This window comes from Chelonia mydas, chromosome 1, assembly GCF_015237465.2.
Source record: "Chelonia mydas isolate rCheMyd1 chromosome 1, rCheMyd1.pri.v2, whole genome shotgun sequence".
Lineage (NCBI taxonomy): Eukaryota > Metazoa > Chordata > Testudines > Cheloniidae > Chelonia > Chelonia mydas.
In genome coordinates, this window is record NC_057849.1 from 27,458,541 (window position 1) to 27,479,380 (window position 20,840).

The following is a 20,840-nucleotide window of genomic DNA, read 5'->3' on the forward strand; positions in this document are numbered from 1 at the left end:
GGTGGCTAGCCCATCTTGCTGCTCACATCACCAGGGCTACACTTCTATTTTCAGCACACTACCTCAATCAGAGCTAGAGCAGGTATGTATATCCACATACCCAGTGTCTGTCACTTTCTACTGCACTATGTGAAGAGCACAGTCTGTATACTACTCAGAGATGCTAATCACATCAATGAAAAATTAACCTGCTTGAAGCAAGGTGTTTTTTAAACTTAGATTATCTAAGTGTCTGATATTGTAACAAAAAATAATGCTGTTAATATATCAAGCTTTTCTAATTAAAATGTTTGTATATTAAAATAGTTAATCTGTTTCTGAAAATATCAGTTCACTTATATGTGATAGAGTTAACTGTTTTCTCTTGAATAATTAGAATAACCACCTTTTCTTTTGGGTAGGGATATCTGTGCTTACTATGTGCAAGCTTTCTAAATACTCAGCTAATGTAAGTCTTGCCCTGTAGGATTTTCAGGATAGGTTTTGTTTAAATGCCCAAATTAATAGAAGGGTTCAGTCAAAATATTCCCTACAGCTGGCTTATCAAGCTTGACCATGCTGATTTTTCAGTTCCTCTCTTTTGGTAAGGCTGGACTCACAACAATATTACTCTAGTTTTACACTGGAATAAATCCACAGAAATGAAGTTACACCAGTGTAAAACTGGAGTAATGCAGCAGTGAATCAGGTTCATAGTTAAAGAAGAAGACATAGCTTTTCAATGTGAGAGGGTGAATGGAGAAGAAATATCATATGACAGATGCTGGTCTTCCTGTTTATCCTTCACTTTGGAAGGCACCCACGTCCCACAGTAATGGGTATGGTCTAAACAATATAGAATAGAGGCATAGGGATGGAAGCACTATCTCACAGCCCTTCTTAGGGCTCCAGCAAATAAAGATTGGGAACCATTACATTAGCTATGGGTTGTATGACCAAATCCAGGTCTGGCAGGATGTAGTTTGGCACTCTCCACACTTGGGATTTTGAGAGATGGAACTTGGTGGAAATGAAAATTTACTATTCAGCAAAGCATGTTATTTATATGACCTACTATCAGATCTGCAGGGGAAAATATCAGTTTGACAAAAAATAATGAACTCAAGCTGCTACTTCAACTATATATTGTTCATATGGCAGCACTATTGTGTGGCTACTATTGTTGCATTGATTCTTCCACAGTAGTCCACTGCCTGATCAAATAACATGGATGGTAGACTATAATCAGGAAGTATGATAAGGTATTTATACTTGATAGGAGGTCCAGAATACATGCTGGAACCGCCATGTGTAGGGGCTTTGAAAAAAACACTGTAGCCTCCAACCCTAACTTCAAACTAAGGTAAGAATCATGAACTGGGATTCTGTCTACGTTGAAGACATCCTTTAGCTTTAATGCTCCTCCCCTCCTGTCCCCACCCCCTAAAGACCTGATATTTTGATGAGAGTAAATAAATTACAGTAATCTGAATAAAATATTTTTCCTCTCTAAATCAATATTTTAAAAATTTGTGTTTATATTATTAGAGCTTCTCCATGTGAAGCTGAGCTTCAGGAATTAATCCATCAAATTGATATCATGGTAAACAACAAGAAACTGGAATGGGAAAGGAAGGTGCGAGCTTTAGAGGCAAGAATGGATGTCCGGGATCAAGAATTAGCAAATGCCCAAAGCAAGTTGGATCTGAAAGGTCAAGAGGTACGTACATGAATACCATCTCCTATAAAGAAAGCATTTAATTCTGGGAGTTAGTTAATAGCATACTTTATAAATATGCCTGTTAAGTGTATCACATCAGAATACAGAACAAATTCTTTAAAGATCAGTAATGATCTCTGATATTTTGTATTAAAATGTGGTTCTGCTCTGAAAAATTACTGTAAAAATGTCATTGAGTAGTCCAATGTTTAGTGTGTCTCAGTTATGTCCAGTTCAAATATGTCCACTGTTTACAAGTAAAAAGTTGATTTGTTGGTTTTTCTAAATGCCAGCCCAGCTAATTCAATCTGGGATTTTAAAGTCAAAATGGGTTCTTTCCTTCTTGTGTATCTTCACTAATTATAAAGGTTCTCCAGGCCAAATTAAGCCTTCATTTACACCTGGGCAACTCCATCATAATTATTATTTATATTGCAGTACCACCTAGGATTACTGATCAAAGATCAGACATCCTTTCTGCTAGACACTGTACAGATGCACAGTCATATCTGCAGAGTGTACATTCATAGACAATAGTGCAATCCTAGTGTCTCCCAACAATTTGCATATGTGTAGTTCAAGTTTAGTAAAGAAATTTGGACAAAAATCCATCTTGCGAACTCTTGGGTATGTTGGCTCTGCAGAGTTAATAGGAGTAAAAATTAGCAAAAAAAATATTTTTGTCACTAATGAAAGCAGGTGTGATTTTCTGTACACACATGAAAGACTATCTGTTTAGTAAGGTTCTATTTTACCTTTTTCACTATCCACAACTGCAACCCCTTCTGTCATTCAGACTTACCTACATTTTGTTGCCACGATGCTTGTGAGTTTGTTTCATTTTAGTGGGATGTTTGTTTGTTTGTTTTTGTTTTTAAGTAATGCATAAACATGTGCACATGTGAAGATAAAAATGTAAAGAGGTTCATTGTTGTCTTAAATGAGTGATGGGCACTGCTTATTTATGAGGCCAGTCCAGCAAAAATTTCACGCAGATGTGAAGTTCTGCTAGTTCTCAACTCAGCTACTCAGGTCAGCTGGTGGTCTAAGGAATTGCTCCTAAAACAAGATCTTTCATTAAGCAATTATATAATGTTATAATCAAATTATAATGCAAATATGCAATGGACTTTTTCGGTACAAAATGTCAAACTTAAGCAATTTAGTTTTGTGGTATCTAATTTTACTTTTTAATAACTTGTTAAAATAAGTACAATAAAAATATTTACCTTTGGTGCACCAGTCCTATTTACAATTTTGTCTATGTTAAATATTAGCCTCTTAGGAATTATTTGGAAAAAGTAAAACTGAATGTTTATTCTAAATGTAGGTAGGGATACTTCGACAGAAGTTAGACAGCTTGCAGAAGACTAAATATGAGATGGCTCAGGATTTCGAAGCTCAACTTCAAGCACTGAAGTCTCAAGTAAGGAAAAAGTCAGATTCAGTATTTTACAGTGGTTCAATATTTTCAGGTTAGTTTAGTAGATTTTGAATAGTTTTCTAAACTTACTTTATCACTTTATATTTCCATTTCTAATCATATCAGGTAATATTTCTTTAGAATTATTTAAAGACTTACTTTGTGTTGAGAATTTGGTTTGATAAATATGAAGTATTTTTGTACTCGTTCAATTTGTGTTATCTACATTTAAAAATTTTATCCTTAACTATTTTCTAAAAAATGTTTCTAATATATAATTTAATAGATGTGTCTTCATGGATTTGTGAATGGTAATTTGTCACACTTTTTAACTTTGGGTGACCATATCCACTTTCATGGGTTCAATTATCATTTCTATAAGGAGAACTCTGAATCTACTTCTCCATACTGGACTTATTGTGACAATGTGGTCAAAGGACATGGAGAGAGCCTCTGTCAGATGTAAGACCTGTGGACTATGGACTAGGTACCTTGAAGGGCTGTAATCACCTAATCAGGGTTATGATCATTAGAAGCTGATGCACACAGGGAATCTTGATTTGAGATATGTCTGTATGTTGAAATGTTTTAGATTACTCTAGGTTGTCTTGTTTTTAAGTTAAGTTTATTTGTGTTATGAAGGCTACTGAAAAGCTCTGGAAACAGCTTTCAGGTTCATAGCTCCAGCTATGAACAAATTGGTAGTATTCCATGAGAGGAGGTATAAAAACCAGAGGGAGGAGGCATCAGGTTGGATTCATTTTTGCTTTTTGATTATTTTGTTTGCTCCATGTCTGTCCTTTTTCTCTGTTATTCTCTATTTTCCACTCTTAGCTATGAGTCTAATGGGTGTCAGGTTTACTGAACTTCAGTCCATAGTGTTTCTCAGGTTTAACAACGTAGCGTAGACAGTCCTAGATTTGGTCTTTTCTTTCTTATCTGATGGTGTCTTCAATGTTTTCTGCTACTGGGAAAGGGAAAGAAACAAAGGCTTGGGCTATACTTAAAACTTATACCAGCATAGCTATGTCAGTCAGCGGTGTGAAAAGAGCCACACCCTAGTGACATAGGTTTGCTGATAAAACCTCCAGTGTAGATACAACTATGCCAACAGAAGAGTGCTTCTGTTGGCATAGATAATGTTATTTGGGGAGGTGGTGTTCTTACACCAGCAGAAAAACTCCTCCTGTCAGAGCGCATACTGCGTCTACACGAGGGGCCTGTGCCTGCATAAGCTCTGTAATGTAGACATAGTTTGTTCAACAACCAGACCTCTTCACCAAATCAGCCTTCCAGTCAAACCTGAGATGGACCTCGAACTTGGCATGCCAAGTAAAGAACTATAATTTTGACCTGATGGTGACAATATTCCTCACGTACATATCACGAGACCATAAAAAGGAGCATCTGTTTTTTTTTTTAAACTTTCATTTCCCTTTCTCAGTCTTCTCTTTTATCTGTGTTTGCCTATATTTGGTTGGAGAAATTGACTTGACAGACAAACAAACAAACAGCTTTGTAAATAAGCTGAGAATGGTTTGGTTGTCATCTAACTACCACTTTCAGTAATTTTAAGAAATCAGTTATGAAACAAAAGCTGTTTTTGTAACTTACAGTGTTTCCCTGCATTGTAAATATAGATACAAGATTTACATCTTGGTGTGGTTACTGAGAAGTTAAGCATTAGACCGTGAAAAAAAAGAACTCTAGTTTTCCTTTGAGTGATTCTGTACATATATATTCCACAGTATATAAGTCTAAGTCCAGTGCACTAGAGTCAGAGACTTTTGCCACCATTACCACCAAGTGACTTATACTGCCCTGCTTTCCTCATGCTCAAAGCCAATGGCATAAAAGGGGCATGGCCATCACATCTTTCTCAGGTTCTTTTTACCATCTGTAGCAAGAATTGGAGCTCCCCATCGCTCTTCAGCTTCAGTTAACCAGCCACTAATCAGAGATTTCTCTAATTGTACAAGGTTCTGGTTATAGTTAGCCTTAGTATAATTTAGTTTATTAGATAGAGTCCTTTTATTTAGGAATTTAGAAGGAACAAATCCCCAAGATTCAAACAATGTGCCACATGCTGGGCCATGATTTTTGTTACAGATAGGCACAAAAGCTGCCTAATTTGCCTGGGTGAGAGGCATGTGAGGGACAAATGTCCTATCTGTACCCCCTTTCCAATGAGGATGAATAAACAGGGATTTCCACCTCAAAGTCCATCTTATAAAAGAAATAATGCTTCCCTCTGCAGTGCGTGACCCTGATCACAAGAGAACTAACAGCCCGGCCACAAGGAGCACCCTTCCAGCTGCCCCAGAGTCTAAGCCCAAGTCTGCTGAAAAATGCTGCTCTTCTTTTTCTCCGGTGGCCTCCTTAAAACTTTTTAAACTTTCTTCTTTATCTGAGAGGTGGTTGAAGTTTCACTCTTCACCCCACATGAGTCCTCCACTGCCACGTCAAGGTCAGGTCACAAATACTGACACTTACCAGCACTGTCAACTCTGTTTCCACTGGTGCCATTGAGCTTGCGGTCTTCACTGTTATCAAAAACATATTTGTTTCCAGCACTGTTGGGTCCAGTACCCCCAGCACCTGCAGCAGAACACTTGCCTCTTACCTTTCTTTACAGTCTCCACCAGGTCGGTGCTACCAGCATCATTTACAGTCACATATTCCTCATTTCCACTGGCTTCTTCATCACAACCCTCAACGAAGGCACTGTCAGCACCACTGAGACTGACCTATTCTTTTGCCTTCTTGCCATTTTGCCTGCTTCCACCAGCTCCGTCATATACATCCTCTATGTCAGTACCTTTAGGACAGCACCAGGTTTTGCTGGTATTGAGACTTCCACGAATGCCAGGTGGAATGCTCATCCATTCACTAAGGAGAGTTATACCTCCTCTTCAAATTTGGACCATGATAGACCTGTATTTCTTCCACAGTCTTTCAGGTCTCCTTTTAGGTCACACTCTAGTCATGCCAGAATCAAGGGGCAAGATTGGCATTTTTACAAGGAAGTCCTTGTATTATGCCCATCACCTTCATGGGCAGTTCAAAGAGTGGAATCCCCCCTTGGCTTTATTGCGCATCTTGGACTGCCCCAAGAGTGTCTAGACCACTGTTGGAGTCTCAGTGTAGGAGATGATTGCATTCTTCCTTTCTGGAAACTTCAAGGGAGGATCCTCCTACCATCCCTCAGTCCCCTTCTTTGCTGAAGCTCACAGAAAAAGATGCAAGAGAAGAACACCTAGATGTTCCCATCACCATACTTCATCTTCTTCCATGCATAAGGCCATCACCCCACAGTTGACATCACCCCCCTCCCCACCCCACTCCCAATGGAGGGCTTTAAAGTGTTTCAGGACCTCATGGCCACATCTCTAGGATTGCAGGCAGAGCTTGTGCAAGACCACCTACACAAGTTTTTTGATATCTTATAAACACCTACCACAAAATGGGTTGCCCATCCCATTAATGAAGCCTTTCTGGAACCTGCAAAGAACCTCTGGAAGTTGCTGGCCTCTGTCCTGCTTATACCTAAACACGTGGACAGGTGTTATCAGGTTCCCCAGCAGGAATTTGATTATTTCTTCACCCACCCTGTCCTAGAATCCCTTGTGGTTATGGTAGCCAATGAGTGTTCAAAGCAGTCTCATCCTAGGGCCACTTCAAAGGATAAGTTTAAAAGATTGGATTTATAGTGCCTTTCTGGCACTATCAATCGGCCTATATCACTGTGCTCCTTCAGATGAGAATGTTGAATTATCAGGCACTGTTGTTGAAATATACCTTTATTAATTGGTGAGCAGTTTCCAATTGGGGGACAAAATTGCCTGAAGAATACAAAGAACAGTTCTTGGCCATGATCTCTGAAGGACATGTCACTGCCTGAACATCACTCCAAGTGGCCATCAGTGTGGCCAACACTACCTTGTTATGTACAGTGGATTGTATATGTGCACAATCACGTAGGAGGAAGAACAGTTATTTACCTGTACAGTAACTTTTGTTCTTCAAGATGTATTGTGCACATATACATTCTTCAACCCTTCTGCCTTCCCCACTATTCTGGATATTAGATAGGCAGTGGTGTGAAGGAACAGAGAGGGAAGCTGCAGTCACACCCCTTTTATGCCATCACTCTGAGCACGAGGAGAGCAAATGCTGCCTGATGTGCTGCCTGGTGATTATGCTGGCAGAAGTCTTTGGCTCCAGTGCACTGAGCGCACTTACACTTACAGTGAACTATGTATGTGCACGACACATCTCGAACAATAGTTACTGTACCAGTAAGTAATTGGTTTTTTTAGCACTAGTTGTGGGGTGGATTTTGGTACAATTAAATAATCCATAAATGACATCAGATCTAAATCCTCCCTTACATTGTCACGTTTCCTGTTATCGCTGTGGTATCTTGGATGGCTTGCCATCATCTCAAGTTAAACATGATCTAAATTTTTCTCCAAATGCTCTCCACTGCCATCATTTTCTGTTTCTGCTAACAACTTCACCATCCTCTCTGTTACTGAGACTCACAACTTGGCAGTCATAGATTCATAGATTCCAAGGCCAGAGGGGACCATTGTGTAGTATGACCTCCTATATAAAACAGGCCATAGAACTTCCTCATAATAATAAATAAGAAATAATAATTAATGAATAATGAATAATTAATGTAGTCTTTCATGACAGTTGTGCCCTTGAGTGTATTTCTTTCTTCTGCACATCCAGGCCATGAGCAAATCCTACCTGTTCCCTTCATAATATTTTTAAAAAATCTAAAAAAAATCTGACCATTCCTATCCATCTTAACAATAGTCAAATTAATTTCTTTCTCTCTGGTCTTGGGTCTTAGCTTGCCAAAATTGTCTTTATTATCCAGCACTCAGACCATTTCAACCCCTTTTTGAATCTTCTCACTGATTTCTTATTGCTGTACATGTATGAAGTGCAAACTTCTTGTTCTGGCTTGCAAAGCCATACATCACTCTCTCCTGGCTTCAATTGCCACCTGCCCCTTTTGCTTTCTGCAACTTCCTTTGTTCTGCCAGACATGCCATACTTGATGCCCCGTTCATTACATTTTCCTTCTTTTGCTTCTTTGCCTTCTTTCATGCATCTCTTTACATGGAACATCCTTCAAATTCTGATTCACTAAGCTACCACTCACTCTTTCCTCATTCAGATCCCACCTAAAAGCGCAATTCTGTCCTGAAGAAGATGAGTATAAAGCCTCCCTACCCCAGATGTATCAGTTTATATACATGGCTAAAATAAGTAACCACATGATCTGATTAGTGTAATCCTTTTCTGACCTCATTTTGTTCCCCTCCCCTCCTCTGTTTACTATCCTCACTTGTGTGTCATACCTAAACCTATAATGTGAATTCTTCAGGGCAGAGACATGACTTTTATTCTGCATGGGGCCTAGCATACTTCTGAGTGCTGAAAAATACTCTATCATAATAATATAGGGTGTTAATCCTGAGGCCCTGCTAATTAAGATTAACATTAACTCAGGGCTAAAATGCACTGAATGTAAACACAAAACTCTGGTGGCTGAGGGACTGGCAGCTACTACACTTCCAGATTATTTGGAGAAGTGTCCTTGGTAAAAATTGTAAAATATTGGCAAATATGGTGATAATGGCCATTTTAAGTATGGCCCAGTTACTTCCACCTCAACCCCTCCGTGAATCCTCCTGCTACTGCCTGATTCCCTCCCTCTATTCTGTCACCAGTGTCTTCTGCTGCTTAGCTTACCTTCTTCCCTCTTGTTCCCAGCACCTGAGTTGTTCTTTGTCCTCCTGTTTGCTACCTCCCTATTCTTTCCATGGCTCCAGAGCCATCCCTTCATTATAGGTATCAGTATGCAGAGTTATATTTGGTATTATTTGGTACCTGATGATCCCAAGGTAATGGGACCAATATATCAACAGTTTTAATGTTAAAATTAAGCATTTAAATACCTTAAACTGCTAAAGGTCTTCACGAATAAGTGAATATAAACCAGTTAATCCCTTATTCTGGTTACTGAAGTATTTTTAAAAATTGTCAACACAAGATGGCACTAAACAAATGTAAAACAATTCATATAAATACAGTACAAGAATTTACTTTACATGGTTAAAAATAAAAGTGCCATACAAAATTTCAATAAAAAAAACAACTGTGAAGTACATCTGTGTTTAACTGGGCAGTTAATAAACACTCAGGGTTATACGAAAGCTTAGTCTTGTTCATCTTTAATAATTTAGTTTTAGTAACTGGTGCTTTGTTACAGAGATTCACTAATTAGAATGTTTAAACTTCACTGCATTTACCAATTATGACTTAAATAAAAGATTATCTGAGATAGAAGACACATATTCTTAATATTCATATTTCCTTTAATTTTTAGTTTTGTAAACTGACACAAAGCTATGAAAAACTACAGTTACACCAGATAAAACAAGATAGGGTTCACAGTAAAGAAATATGTGCAGAAAATCTGGAAACTCCATTTGAACTGAGCAATTTAAACCAGAAATTGGAAGTAAGTATGTTTTGCTGTTATAGTAGACCTAGTTCATCTTCAGGATTCATACTTGGTTTACAGTTTCAGGCTGTAAATCCCATAAGCATGTACAGTGTTTTGTATAAAATATGGAAAGAGCCGTGTGTTGACAGTGTTTTCTGTTCTTCAGAGGCATTAATTTTATTAACACTGTTTATAGCCCTGTTAATATAGATCAGCCAGCTCATAAATTTAAATTTGAAATAAACAATTACTCTGTTCCTGATCTATGAAAGACATATTATTCAATAAGGCAATGGTTCAGGAGAATTTTTGCATTCAGGGGGATGTTCTAGGCTTTTCATGTTATGGTCATTATTAATTAGTTGTAATAGATTTCAAGACTAGAAGGGACCAATCTGATTATCTAGTCTGACTTCTTGCATAACACAGCACATAGGATTAACTCCTCCCACCACAGACGATTGTTCCTGCCTGATAGGGCACATCACTAGCCCTCCTGTAGAAGTGTGGCTATCTCTTCCACATGGCAAAGCCCACACTATTATAAAATCTGTCACTTGGAGCCCACCAGAGTGGCTAACAGTTGTTACTACAAGAGTAATGCATGGTTTATGCATCTACCTAGGGCTAAATATATATCTTCCATGACACTCTCACAACCTGCTAATCTGAGAATGACCTTATCCAAGGTTTGAACATGAATATAATGCAACACAGTGCTACCAGTTAGTAAATTATGCAGTATAAAAAATGAATGCTTGGAATGTGTTCAGCAGAGTCTAGTTTTAAGAAAATAATTACTGTATTGAAAATCTACTCAAGCTCAGCAATACTTTACTAGTGCCTTGAACCTGTAGTCCTCACTTTGTAGTCAGATGAATATGCATTGTATCTGATGTTGTGAAGAAATAAAAGTTGTTTATATTTGCTTATAATTCAGAAACAGACAGTAGTAAAAGTATAGAAAAATTATGGATCAATCAGCTTCATAGGGCATAGATGCAGCAAACAGAATCTGATTGTTCAAAATTCATAAATTACACAGAGTTAAGGAAACTGCACAAATTCATCTAGGTCTCTGGACCCTACATTTTCATTTGGAAAAATGAAGTTCCTAGTCTGGGTTTTAAAGATATTTTAGGGTGGTTTTTTGTGTGTAAGTCAATGCATTGTTACTTTGATTCTTTATCCAAGCTGAAAAAGCAACAATCTACAATAGCTATGGAGTACTACTAATTATTTTATTGGGTATAATCTTCAAAGTCTAGTTATGAATATTTAAATTCTAAAACCTTTAAACAACTAACTAAAATACACTCAGCTCTGTTACAGAAATATGAAAATAACAGAAATTGCTAATCAGGTTTGGGTTTAAATTCTGTGGACTCAAGGCAGGAATTCCTCCTACCCCTTAAAAAACCTCAAAAAAACCATTACCAGAATGAGCGGCAAGAGAGGAAATGTTTCCCCCTTAGCTGCCCTCCCACATTCTTAAGAAAAAATATAAAAATTCCAGCACTGAAATTGTTCATCTGAACACCAAGAGCCTGACTTACTGCTGCATTATTCCTATTTGTACTGGTGTAACTCCATTGAAATCAAAAGAATTACACTGTATAAAACTGGAGTAATACAGTGGTGAATCAGGCCTCTAAGGTCTACAACAACTGAAGATATATGAAACTTTAAAAATGTTTCTAACATTTTACTTCAATTATTGTGCATGTTATTCAGCTTGCTCAGAATAACAGCTTTTTCAAGTGCTGGAATTTTCTCTTCTTGCAAGAAAATGAAAAACCTTTTTTTACATTTGCTGACTTATTTTCTTTCCACAGATTTGATTGTCCCTCATTATTAATAATAAATATATATTAATTACACAAGTGACTTTTCTTAGAGCTATAAAAAAAATCTGAGTGTTCATTATGAAGAGTGCGCTAGTGCAACTTGGAGAAAAATGATTTCAAGGCTTAATGACCTTGTGTTGCTTTTTTTCAGGAATTTAAAGCAAAATCAAAAGAATGGGATCAGAAGGAGACACTATATCAAAACCATCTCATTTCTTTAGATGCGCAACGAAAATTATTGTCTGAGAAGTGTAATTTATTTCAGGTATAATTCCTGCCTTCCTGCTTTAGAAAAATATTAATTGAATCATGAGCTCAGCTAAAGAGCTGTTTTAACTAATGCTAAAATGTTTCTAAAACACTGTTTGCAGTGGTGTTGTAGCTGTGTTGGTCTCAGGGTATTACAGAAACAAGGTAGATAAGGTAATATATTTTATTGGACTAATTTCTGTTGGTGAAAAAGGTCCTGTATATGCCTATCACAACATGGTATATCTCATCCAGTGCACTAAGTGCCCGAATAACAACTATGTGGGTGAAATGAGACTATGTTCTCAAATTAACTCACACAGAAAAATGATAAAAGACAAAAGCACCATATTGCCCCTGGGTGAACACTTTTCAGAAAACAATCACTCTGTATCTGACCTCTCAGTCCTCATCCTCAAAGGAATCCTTGTCACTTTAAAAAGATGAGCCTGGGATCTTAAATTCATAACTTTGATAGACACTAAAAATCATGGACTCAATAAAGACACTGGATATATGGCTCATTACAACAATCTATAACCCACTAGCCTCCTTTGTTCAATGACTGCAGAGACGTTAACTGCCCACTTTACCTTGAACGGTCTCTTACATGTTAACTCTTTATGCTAAACGATCTGTTCCACCTTGTATTTAGCTGTGACCCTCTGAGTAACTTTCCCAGACCTAAAGAAGAGCTCTATGTAAGCTCAAAAGCTTGTCTCTATCACCAACAGAAGTTGGTCCAATAAAAGATATTACCTCACTCATCTTGTCTCTCTAAAACACTGCTAAATTTACCGTGACTCTAAAGAAGAATTAATGTACACAAATTGCTGTAAATCCTGGAGAATCCTCTCTGAAACAACTAATACTTGAGACTTGGAGCAGTTTTTATTTAAGTTTTTCTTGTACATTGTGAGTATGTACCAAGGTGAGTATTACAATATTTGGAATAGATAAATATGGGAAAATAATGTATACTCAGTTTTACTTTAAAAAAGCGTGATGCATAGAGGATCTTCTTCAGGTTCTTGTCTAGGTGACATCTCTTCTATGCTATTTATTAATATACAGTTCATTAGGATGATCCGTACTACAAGAAAACTTGCAAAGTGAGTAGTGCAAACTATTAGTGTTCATCCAGTAATTGTCTATATTGATCTGCATTCATGAGAACAGTGCAGCCCCAGAATTCAAACTCAAAAATCTTCTAGAAAGTAATGTTTGATGTGTCCGCTCATCCTTCTCTCCTTGCTCTGATATCTGGGATTATAACAGTTGAAGTGGCTTGGCACACCTTCCAGTCGTCTTGACCACCAAAGGTTCAGCAAGTTGTCCTCTGTTCTCTCCTCATTGGCTTTGGGGGTTACTGTTTTGTTTATATAGTTACTCGGTCAGTCAATTTTTTATTTTTTTATTTACTTTAATCCTAGCACAAAGAGTAGATTTTTTTTGGAATCTTGATAGATTATACAACTATAAAAGCCTTCTTGCATAAAGATAGGTTCCATGCCATCCAGGATATAGGCTCCAGGCTATCAGTCTTGTGGAGAAGCCTGGCTGGGGCCAAGATCTGGGGTGGACTCTTCCCTCTCAGGGCCTTCCAGAGAGAAGGAAATAGTTTATATTTCTTTGCATTTATTTTGAACTTTGGGTACCCTGGGAGGGGTGGAACTGCTGTGTGACCTAACTGGAGGGCTAAATCATCTGGAAGGTATTGGAAGCTGGATAGATCAGCTGAAGGCCCTGAGAGAAACAGAGGCAGAGTCACTGCTGCACCAGTCTATCCCATAAGAAGGCATGCTGGTACTGAATATGGCCACAGGCAGATAGGTGCCTAAATACTTTTGTTGATCTAGCACTTTGTGTAATATGAGGATAAAACCTTGGGTCAGTTTACCTCAGTTTAGAAGGGTGTTAAGTCACCAAAAGATATCAGAACACACAAAATAGGGCCTAAGACAGTCTATAGTATGCCTTCTCATTGCCTCCATCAACAAAATATGCTACTTGTAGCTCTGTACACTTTTTTATGCAGCATTACTCTTTCAAGTGAGCTCTAGATCTGATGCCCAATTTGAAGGAGCAGTTCTACTGTCATTTTTCAGCTAATTCAGACCCATCTTCTGGATAATTACTGCTGCTTGTTAATCTTCCAGGAGTAGGGGTCCACATGGTCAAGTCTTGAAACAGTGAAAGTGGTTACCATAGTAACTGATTTTCCAAGGTGACTGTGGATCCATAAACACTGCCTACCTTCCCTAACTTTCAGTTCAAGGATTCCCTAATTAGTAAAAGGGACTACAGGATGGTTGGAGGCCAATCCCATTATACCAGGGGTGGCCAATCTGTGGCTCCAGAGCACATACGGCTGTTCAGAAGTTAATATGCAGCTCCTTGTATAGGCATTGACTCCGGGGCTGGAGCTACAGGCACCAACTTTCCACTGTAGGGGGGGGAGGCAGGTGTGTACTCACTGCTTAACTCCTGGCTTTGCCACAGGCCCTGCCCCCCACTCCACCCCTTCCCAACCCCTCCCCTGAGCCTGCTGTGCCCTCGCTCCTCCCCCCAGAGCCTCCTGCACTCCACAGAACAGCTGATTGGGAGGTGCGGGGAGGGATGGGGAGGCACTGATCAGCGGGGCTGCCAGTAGGCGGGAGGCACTGATGAGGGGGAGCTGATGGGGGGCTGCTGATGTATTACTGTGGCTCTTTGGCAATGTACATTGGTAAATTCTGGCTCCTTCTCCTGCATTATACCTTCAACTCAGATCCCTGTGTAACAGTGCTTTCTAGAAGATTCTGAAGGTACAATTATTCCCCAGTTGAGTGGATCCAAGTGGACAATCATCTCAGAGAAGCACAGTTACTGTGTAACTAACTGGATTTTTTATATGTGGATTGTGTGGTGTTAGCTTAAAAGTCAAGGGCAAATTTCTGCCCTCAAATGCACATACACAACTCTTATTGAGGTTAGTGTATTGGAGGGCAAAATTGCCCTCAACTAATTATTTTTCTGTAGCTATTTGGTCCAAATATATCATTACATTCACATTAGTATTTACTCACATAAGGTCTCTATCTTTCCCTTCTAGGGAAATAAGCACAAGAAGGGAAAACTCTTTGAGAAATTCTGCAAACTTAAATTTTCAGAGTTTCTACCACATTCTTCCACTGAGGGCAAGGGATTTGAGGCCCAATAAAGAAAGAGTGAAACATCCCTTGTCCTTTGGAGAAGCAGCAAGGAAATCCTCCAGCATGCACCAGCCTCTCGTGATGCTCTATCCAACTCCCATTGTAGTTAATGAAAAGACCGCTATTGATTTTATTGGTAGTGGACTGGACCAAAGGGATGAAATATAATTTTTGAATTTCACTGAAATTATTTCCTTGTTCTATAGAAACAGACACAGAATTATCGATTCCAAATCAGCAATAAGAACCAGAAACAGGAAGACGCAGCTACCTCCAGCCAATCCAAAATTGAGAGGGATGAATTCATTATTGAAAAATTAAAGTCAACTGTGAATGAAATAGCAATAAACAGGAATAAGTTACAAGAGGAAAATCTAAAACTACAACAGGAACTAACAGTGTACCAAACACAGTGCCAGGTAATGACTAGTAACAGTATTTCTTCTCTATAAGTACAGTGGAATAAAGCTAAAGGAATTAATGTTGAAGCATTAATTATTGAGGAATACATTTTCAAAATTCCTTTGGAATGCTTATATGGAGGATTATTATGTAGAGTACTTTATTTACAAAACCATAATGTGCTGCCAGATGTACCATCTTTTGAATGACACACAAGAGAAAACAAAAATGTTTTTGATATGCAGTACTGTCATTTATTTTATTTTTTGTCTGTTTTATACCTCACACTTTACACCTCACACTTCACCAGAGAAACCCAGCTTCATTCACTGTATCTTGTGTATCAATAGCTTTCATGAATTTTGTTTGTCTGGCTTATGTGGAGTAGTACACAAGATGCTATGAAATTGTATCTAAGTATCTAGAAAAAAATGTATGGTAATATATTTTGTTATAGGCAGAGCTGGTAGCACAACCTGCTATTAGGGTTGGCCACCACCCTTGAGGCCTGTCAAAGTTGCGGTAGCCTATCCCCTAGTTTTGTGGGTTATAGTGCTGTCCAGAATCTCTGCAGTGCTATATACTGCAGCCCCATCTGCGATATACCCTTCTTTCCCTCAGCTTGCCTTCCATGCCAGAACTTGGGAGGGTATCTTTGGAAGGCAGTCTTACTGGTATCTTTTTTAGTTCTTCTTTGACTAGGGTCCCTATGGGTGCTCCAGTTCAGTGTGATTTTTGGTAGTAGTGCCAGCTATGTAGGGCTGTGTGGGCAAACTGCCTTCAGTTCCTTCTCAATCACCTAGGCCTCAGAGTATTTAGCATGCCCACGTTAGAGCTGGTCAAGCTTGCCTCTAACTTTCAGTTAGTTGTAGTGTTTTGTTTAATTTAATGTAGTATTTAGTATTTATTTGCTTTATTCTTGAGAGTCTTTACTTATTTCCCTCAAGCATCCTCTCACCCTCTCCTCCTGGGAGGTCTCCCTCCGTTTCAGGAAATATGCCAGGATCATCGGGACTCAAGCATGTGTGACTTTGATGCAAATTATTTGCAATGTCTAATTAAAGCATTTGCATGTATGCAAATTATTTGTATTTTCACATAAACTTCTGCTTAACAACTAAGCAGCACAACACTTGGCAACTGTGGCAGGAGGGTGGGTGCCTGAAAGGTAGGTTGGTGCTGTTTTGGAGCTGCCTTGGTGGGGAGGTAAGCTGCGGTACATGGATTTGTGGGATGGTCAGGGGGCTGTATGGGTGGAGGTGGCTGAGAGATGCTGCGACATATCTGAGGTTTATGGGGCTGTTTGTACAGAAGATGGGGTAACTGTGGTATGGTAGGGGAGGCTGGATGAAGCTGTGTTTGTAGGAGTACCCAAGAGGAAGAAGACGGGGGTAAAGTCATTGCATGAGGGAAGATGGGTGGTAGAATCCTAGAATATCAGGGTTGGAAGGTATCTCAGGAGGTCATCTAGTCCAACACCCTGCTCAAAGCAGGACCAATCCCCAGCTAAATCATCCCAGCCAGGGCTTTGTCAAGCCTGACTTTAAAAACCTCAAAGGAAGGAGATTCCACCACCTCCCTAGGTAATGCATTCCAGTGCTTCACCACCCTCCTAGTGAAAAAGTTTTTCCTAATATCCAACCTAAACCTCCCCCACTGCAACTTGAGACCATTACATTAGCTTAGGGAAGATAAATTTGTGGGGGTGTCCAGGAAGATAGTAGGGGAGGTGTCTGGGAGGAAGAAGGGAAGAGCTGGAGAGGGCATCTTGGGAAAGTTGGGATGTGCTAAGTGAGGGTGGTGAAGGGTTAGGGGAGAGCTGGGACCTATTGGGAATGAGGGAGAGAGGAAGCATGGATGAGGGGGACTGGCTGGTTACTATGGCGGGTTGCCTGGGGCTTGTATTGGGCCCCCCTCACCTTCTGTCCTTCCCACCTTTGGTTGCCTGCTCCTTCTGGCTGCTTTTTCCCCCACTGGGCTCCAAGAGGGGAGCAACGAGCCAGAGGCCAATTGGCTGCCTGCTCAGCAGGAGCAACAGCAGCCGAGAAAGAGATCTTGGAGTCATTGTGGACAGTTCTCTGAAAACATCCAGTCAGTGTTCAGTGGCAGTCAAAAAAGCTAACAGAATGTTAGGAACAATTAGGAAAGGGATAGATAATAAGACAGTAAATATCATAATGCCACTATATAAATCCATGGTATGCTCACATCTTGAATACAGCATGTAATTCTGGTTGCCCATCTCAAAAAAGATATATTAGAATTGGAAAAGGAACAGAGAGGAGCAATAAACATGAGTAAGGCTTTGGGACAGCTTCCATATGAGGAGAAATTAAAAAGACTGGGACTAAGGGGGGATATAATAGAGGTCTATAAAATCATGACTGGTGTGGAGAAAGTTAATAAGGAAGTGTTATTTATACACCTTCACAAAACACAAGAACTAGGGGTCCCCCAATGAAATCAATAGGTAGCAGGTTTAAAATAAACAAAAGGAAGTACTTCTGCACACAACGCACAATCAACCCATGCAACTAATTGCCAGGGGATGTTGTGAAGGCCAAGAGTATAACTGGGTTCAAAAAAGGATTAGATAAGTTAATGAGGATAGGTCCATCAATGGCTATTAGTCAACATGGTCAGGGATACAACCCCATGCTCTAAGTGTCCCTGAGACTCTGTTAGATTCTGGGACTGGATGACAGGGGATGGATCACTTGATAATTGTCCTGTTCTGTTCATTCTCTTTGAAGCATCTGGCATTGGCCACTGTCGGAAGACAGGATACTGGGCTAGATGGATCATTGGTCTGACCCAGCATGCCTATTCTTATGTTCTTTAATAACCATAAGCCATGATTAAGGCTCATTCCTGCAGCTTGTTGAACTCAGACTGGGCTGTGGTCTGGAAATATTTGAGGTATGGCCTGTATGTGTGTGTGAGATACTTGGCAGATCTGCGTAGTTCAGCTGATGGTAGTGAATTCACTAGTGGTAATGAATTTACATGACAACTTTGTCACACACATCTAACAAAGAAGTTGAACAGGTACAGGGAAGAGTTAAGAGTAAAGTTGGTCAGAAATTTTGGAAAATACTAATTTGTCAAAACTGAAAGTTTTTGCAGGAAAGTGCTGGTTTTGACTAATTATTTGACTAAGAAGAGTTCAGAAAAAAGTTTTGAAATTTTCTGAAATGTTTCTTTTGATATTTTCAGCACACAAAAAAATCACATTTTCCGGTTTTAAATGTCTTTTTGGTTTGAAATTTAAGCTAATTAGAATAAAAAACATTTTGAAAATATCAAAACAAAATGGTCTAGTTAAGGCACCTAGTGGACAAATGAAGCACTGTTTGTGAGAGAAACTGCTGGCTTGTTGAAGGTTTAAACGTAGCTGCAGTCTGGGTTCTTTGAATTATAAAAGTGCTACTGCTTTTATTATTTAATATCCATTCCTGCTCAATTCCAAAGCAGGAGTTATATGATTATAAATATAGTAATAAGAATTTCCTGAGTTTGAGTCCACTCACTATCGCCCCACAAGGAGCTGACAGATTCCTGGAATCCAAAACTTTCCTGCCTGTTTGGAAGCAATGACAGTGTTATACAGGGAACTTAGCTGAAAAGCATGCAGGATCCAGCAGCCAAACTAGAAGGCCTTGCAGAATTTCTGGGCTATAGTAAATGCTTGACAATACATTCATACATTTAAAATCAATTCTTAAAAGAATCAAACTCTAAGGTAGCCATGAGTAAGTCCTTGTAGCCTCTATTAAGAGTTTATTAAATTTAATTTTTACTTGGATATGCTCAGAGATGCACTTCGGTGTTTAACTAAAGCTTTTAACCCTTTAAACAAAGGGCCAGCCCAGTGGTGGAGTTGTAGCACAATGCTTTGAAATGCTAGAGATCTTATACACAGTTCAAGCTTGGTCCACCCCTCTGAAGCCAACAAAGACTGTGAGAATTTAGTCAGTATGCCCACCTCCTGCAGGAGAGAGGGAGTGCTTCACATCACCCTTCAGCAACCCTTTCAGGCAAAGAAAATCACAGTCCTCTCCTTTAGTTAGAAGAAAGGTCACTCTAATCTGAGATTCTCTTCCCCCCGCCCCCCTTTCTGGGGGAATAAACCCTTTGAAGGGACTCACTTGCAATAGCTGTTCTGGATTCACTCTTCTGAGATGTGAATTTCCGTGGTCATTTCTGAAGTTTAAAAAGCTTTCTTTTCACTTTTAAATGTATTGAAATAAAATGAAGAAGTGATGAAAAACACTTAACATTTTCTTAGCATACTATCTTAAAGGCAAAGTCCACTACCATTGGAACATCCTTGTTTCTTTTATCTACTACTTGTTTTTTTTTGCCAGTGCTCAAAAGTTATGTTTTCAAATTATATGCTCATATTTTGGTATAATTGTGCTGGTTATAATGAGGGCTTATACATAAATGTTATTATTTCAAGCATAATACTGTTGCCCTTTTTGACCTAAGCAGCTAGTCAGAGTTTGGGGCCCTGTGGGTGTTCCAGTTGGGAGTAGAAATTAGTGTTAGGTATTTCTTTGATGCAGTTTTGTGTATTTACAAAGAATGTACAAAGTCCTGTGGTCTCTGAATGCAGAAGGAATCAAATAGCAGGAAACAGCTTCTTTTGCTTACAGCATCAAGAGCACTCTTATGAGCCTGCACTCTGACTCAAAAGTCTCTCCCCAGGTTTTTTCCAGGATCAGCCACCACGTTCCTTTAGGCTGTCTTTTTCTTGTCTGTTCTCAGCTTTTTAGTGTAATCACACACACACATCCATGCTTGCTCGCTTCTGGGCAGGTTCACACACTCATTTTGCCTTACGTGGGGCTTATGCTTACAGTTAGGGTGAGTTCACACCTATCAGTCTCAATCCCATAACAAGCTTTCAGCAAGCTCATAACAATATGATGTTTACGTGTCAGTTGTTTGTCACATTTTTAACGCCAAGAAATGAAAGGTGAAGAAGGATCAACACTAGAGAAATCCGAGGGCAAAGCTCAATAGTGATCGTTTGAAAGCTTGTATAGTTCATGCTATAAATAAATTGTCATCTCTGACTAGCTTATGCTCAAATAAATGTGTTAGTCTCTAAGGTGCCACAAGTACTCCTTTTTTGGGGGGGGCGGGGGGAGGGAGGAGATGAATGAGTGCATGTTTTAGCTAGACAGATTCTACTTCAGAGTGGCCTCTGCATGTTCCCACATGTAGAATCTAGTCACATACACTGCAAGCTTCTGGAAGCTTTTAGAGAGTGTCTGTTGGAGCCATTCACCTCCTTCCTAATCTTCTCCTTATTCAGGATTCCAAGGATATAAAATGTTAGACCTCAATGTTAGGAAAATATAAAATACCACTAAATGATGCCACTGAATCCTGCATCGTAGAGTGTGATCTAGAACAGTAGTTCTCAGCCAGGGGTCCGTGGTCTCCTGGGGGGCCACGAGCAGGTTTCAGGGGGTCCACCAAAATAAAC

General features: G+C 39.3%; 1 protein-coding gene across 2 annotated transcripts in view; it reads left to right on the top strand.

Moving 5' to 3' along the window:
* The window catches only part of DEUP1 (deuterosome assembly protein 1), a 76,670-nt gene that overhangs the window by 15,047 nt on the left and 40,783 nt on the right, over positions 1-20,840 (top strand). For both annotated transcript variants that reach the window (XM_037889568.2, XM_043528804.1), the window contains exons 3-7: positions 1,528-1,699; positions 3,030-3,125; positions 9,532-9,666; positions 11,650-11,763; positions 15,148-15,360. In XM_037889568.2, the coding sequence (XP_037745496.1) occupies positions 1,528-1,699; positions 3,030-3,125; positions 9,532-9,666; positions 11,650-11,763; positions 15,148-15,360 (730 nt within the window). The remainder of the gene's footprint in view (positions 1-1,527; positions 1,700-3,029; positions 3,126-9,531; positions 9,667-11,649; positions 11,764-15,147; positions 15,361-20,840) is intronic.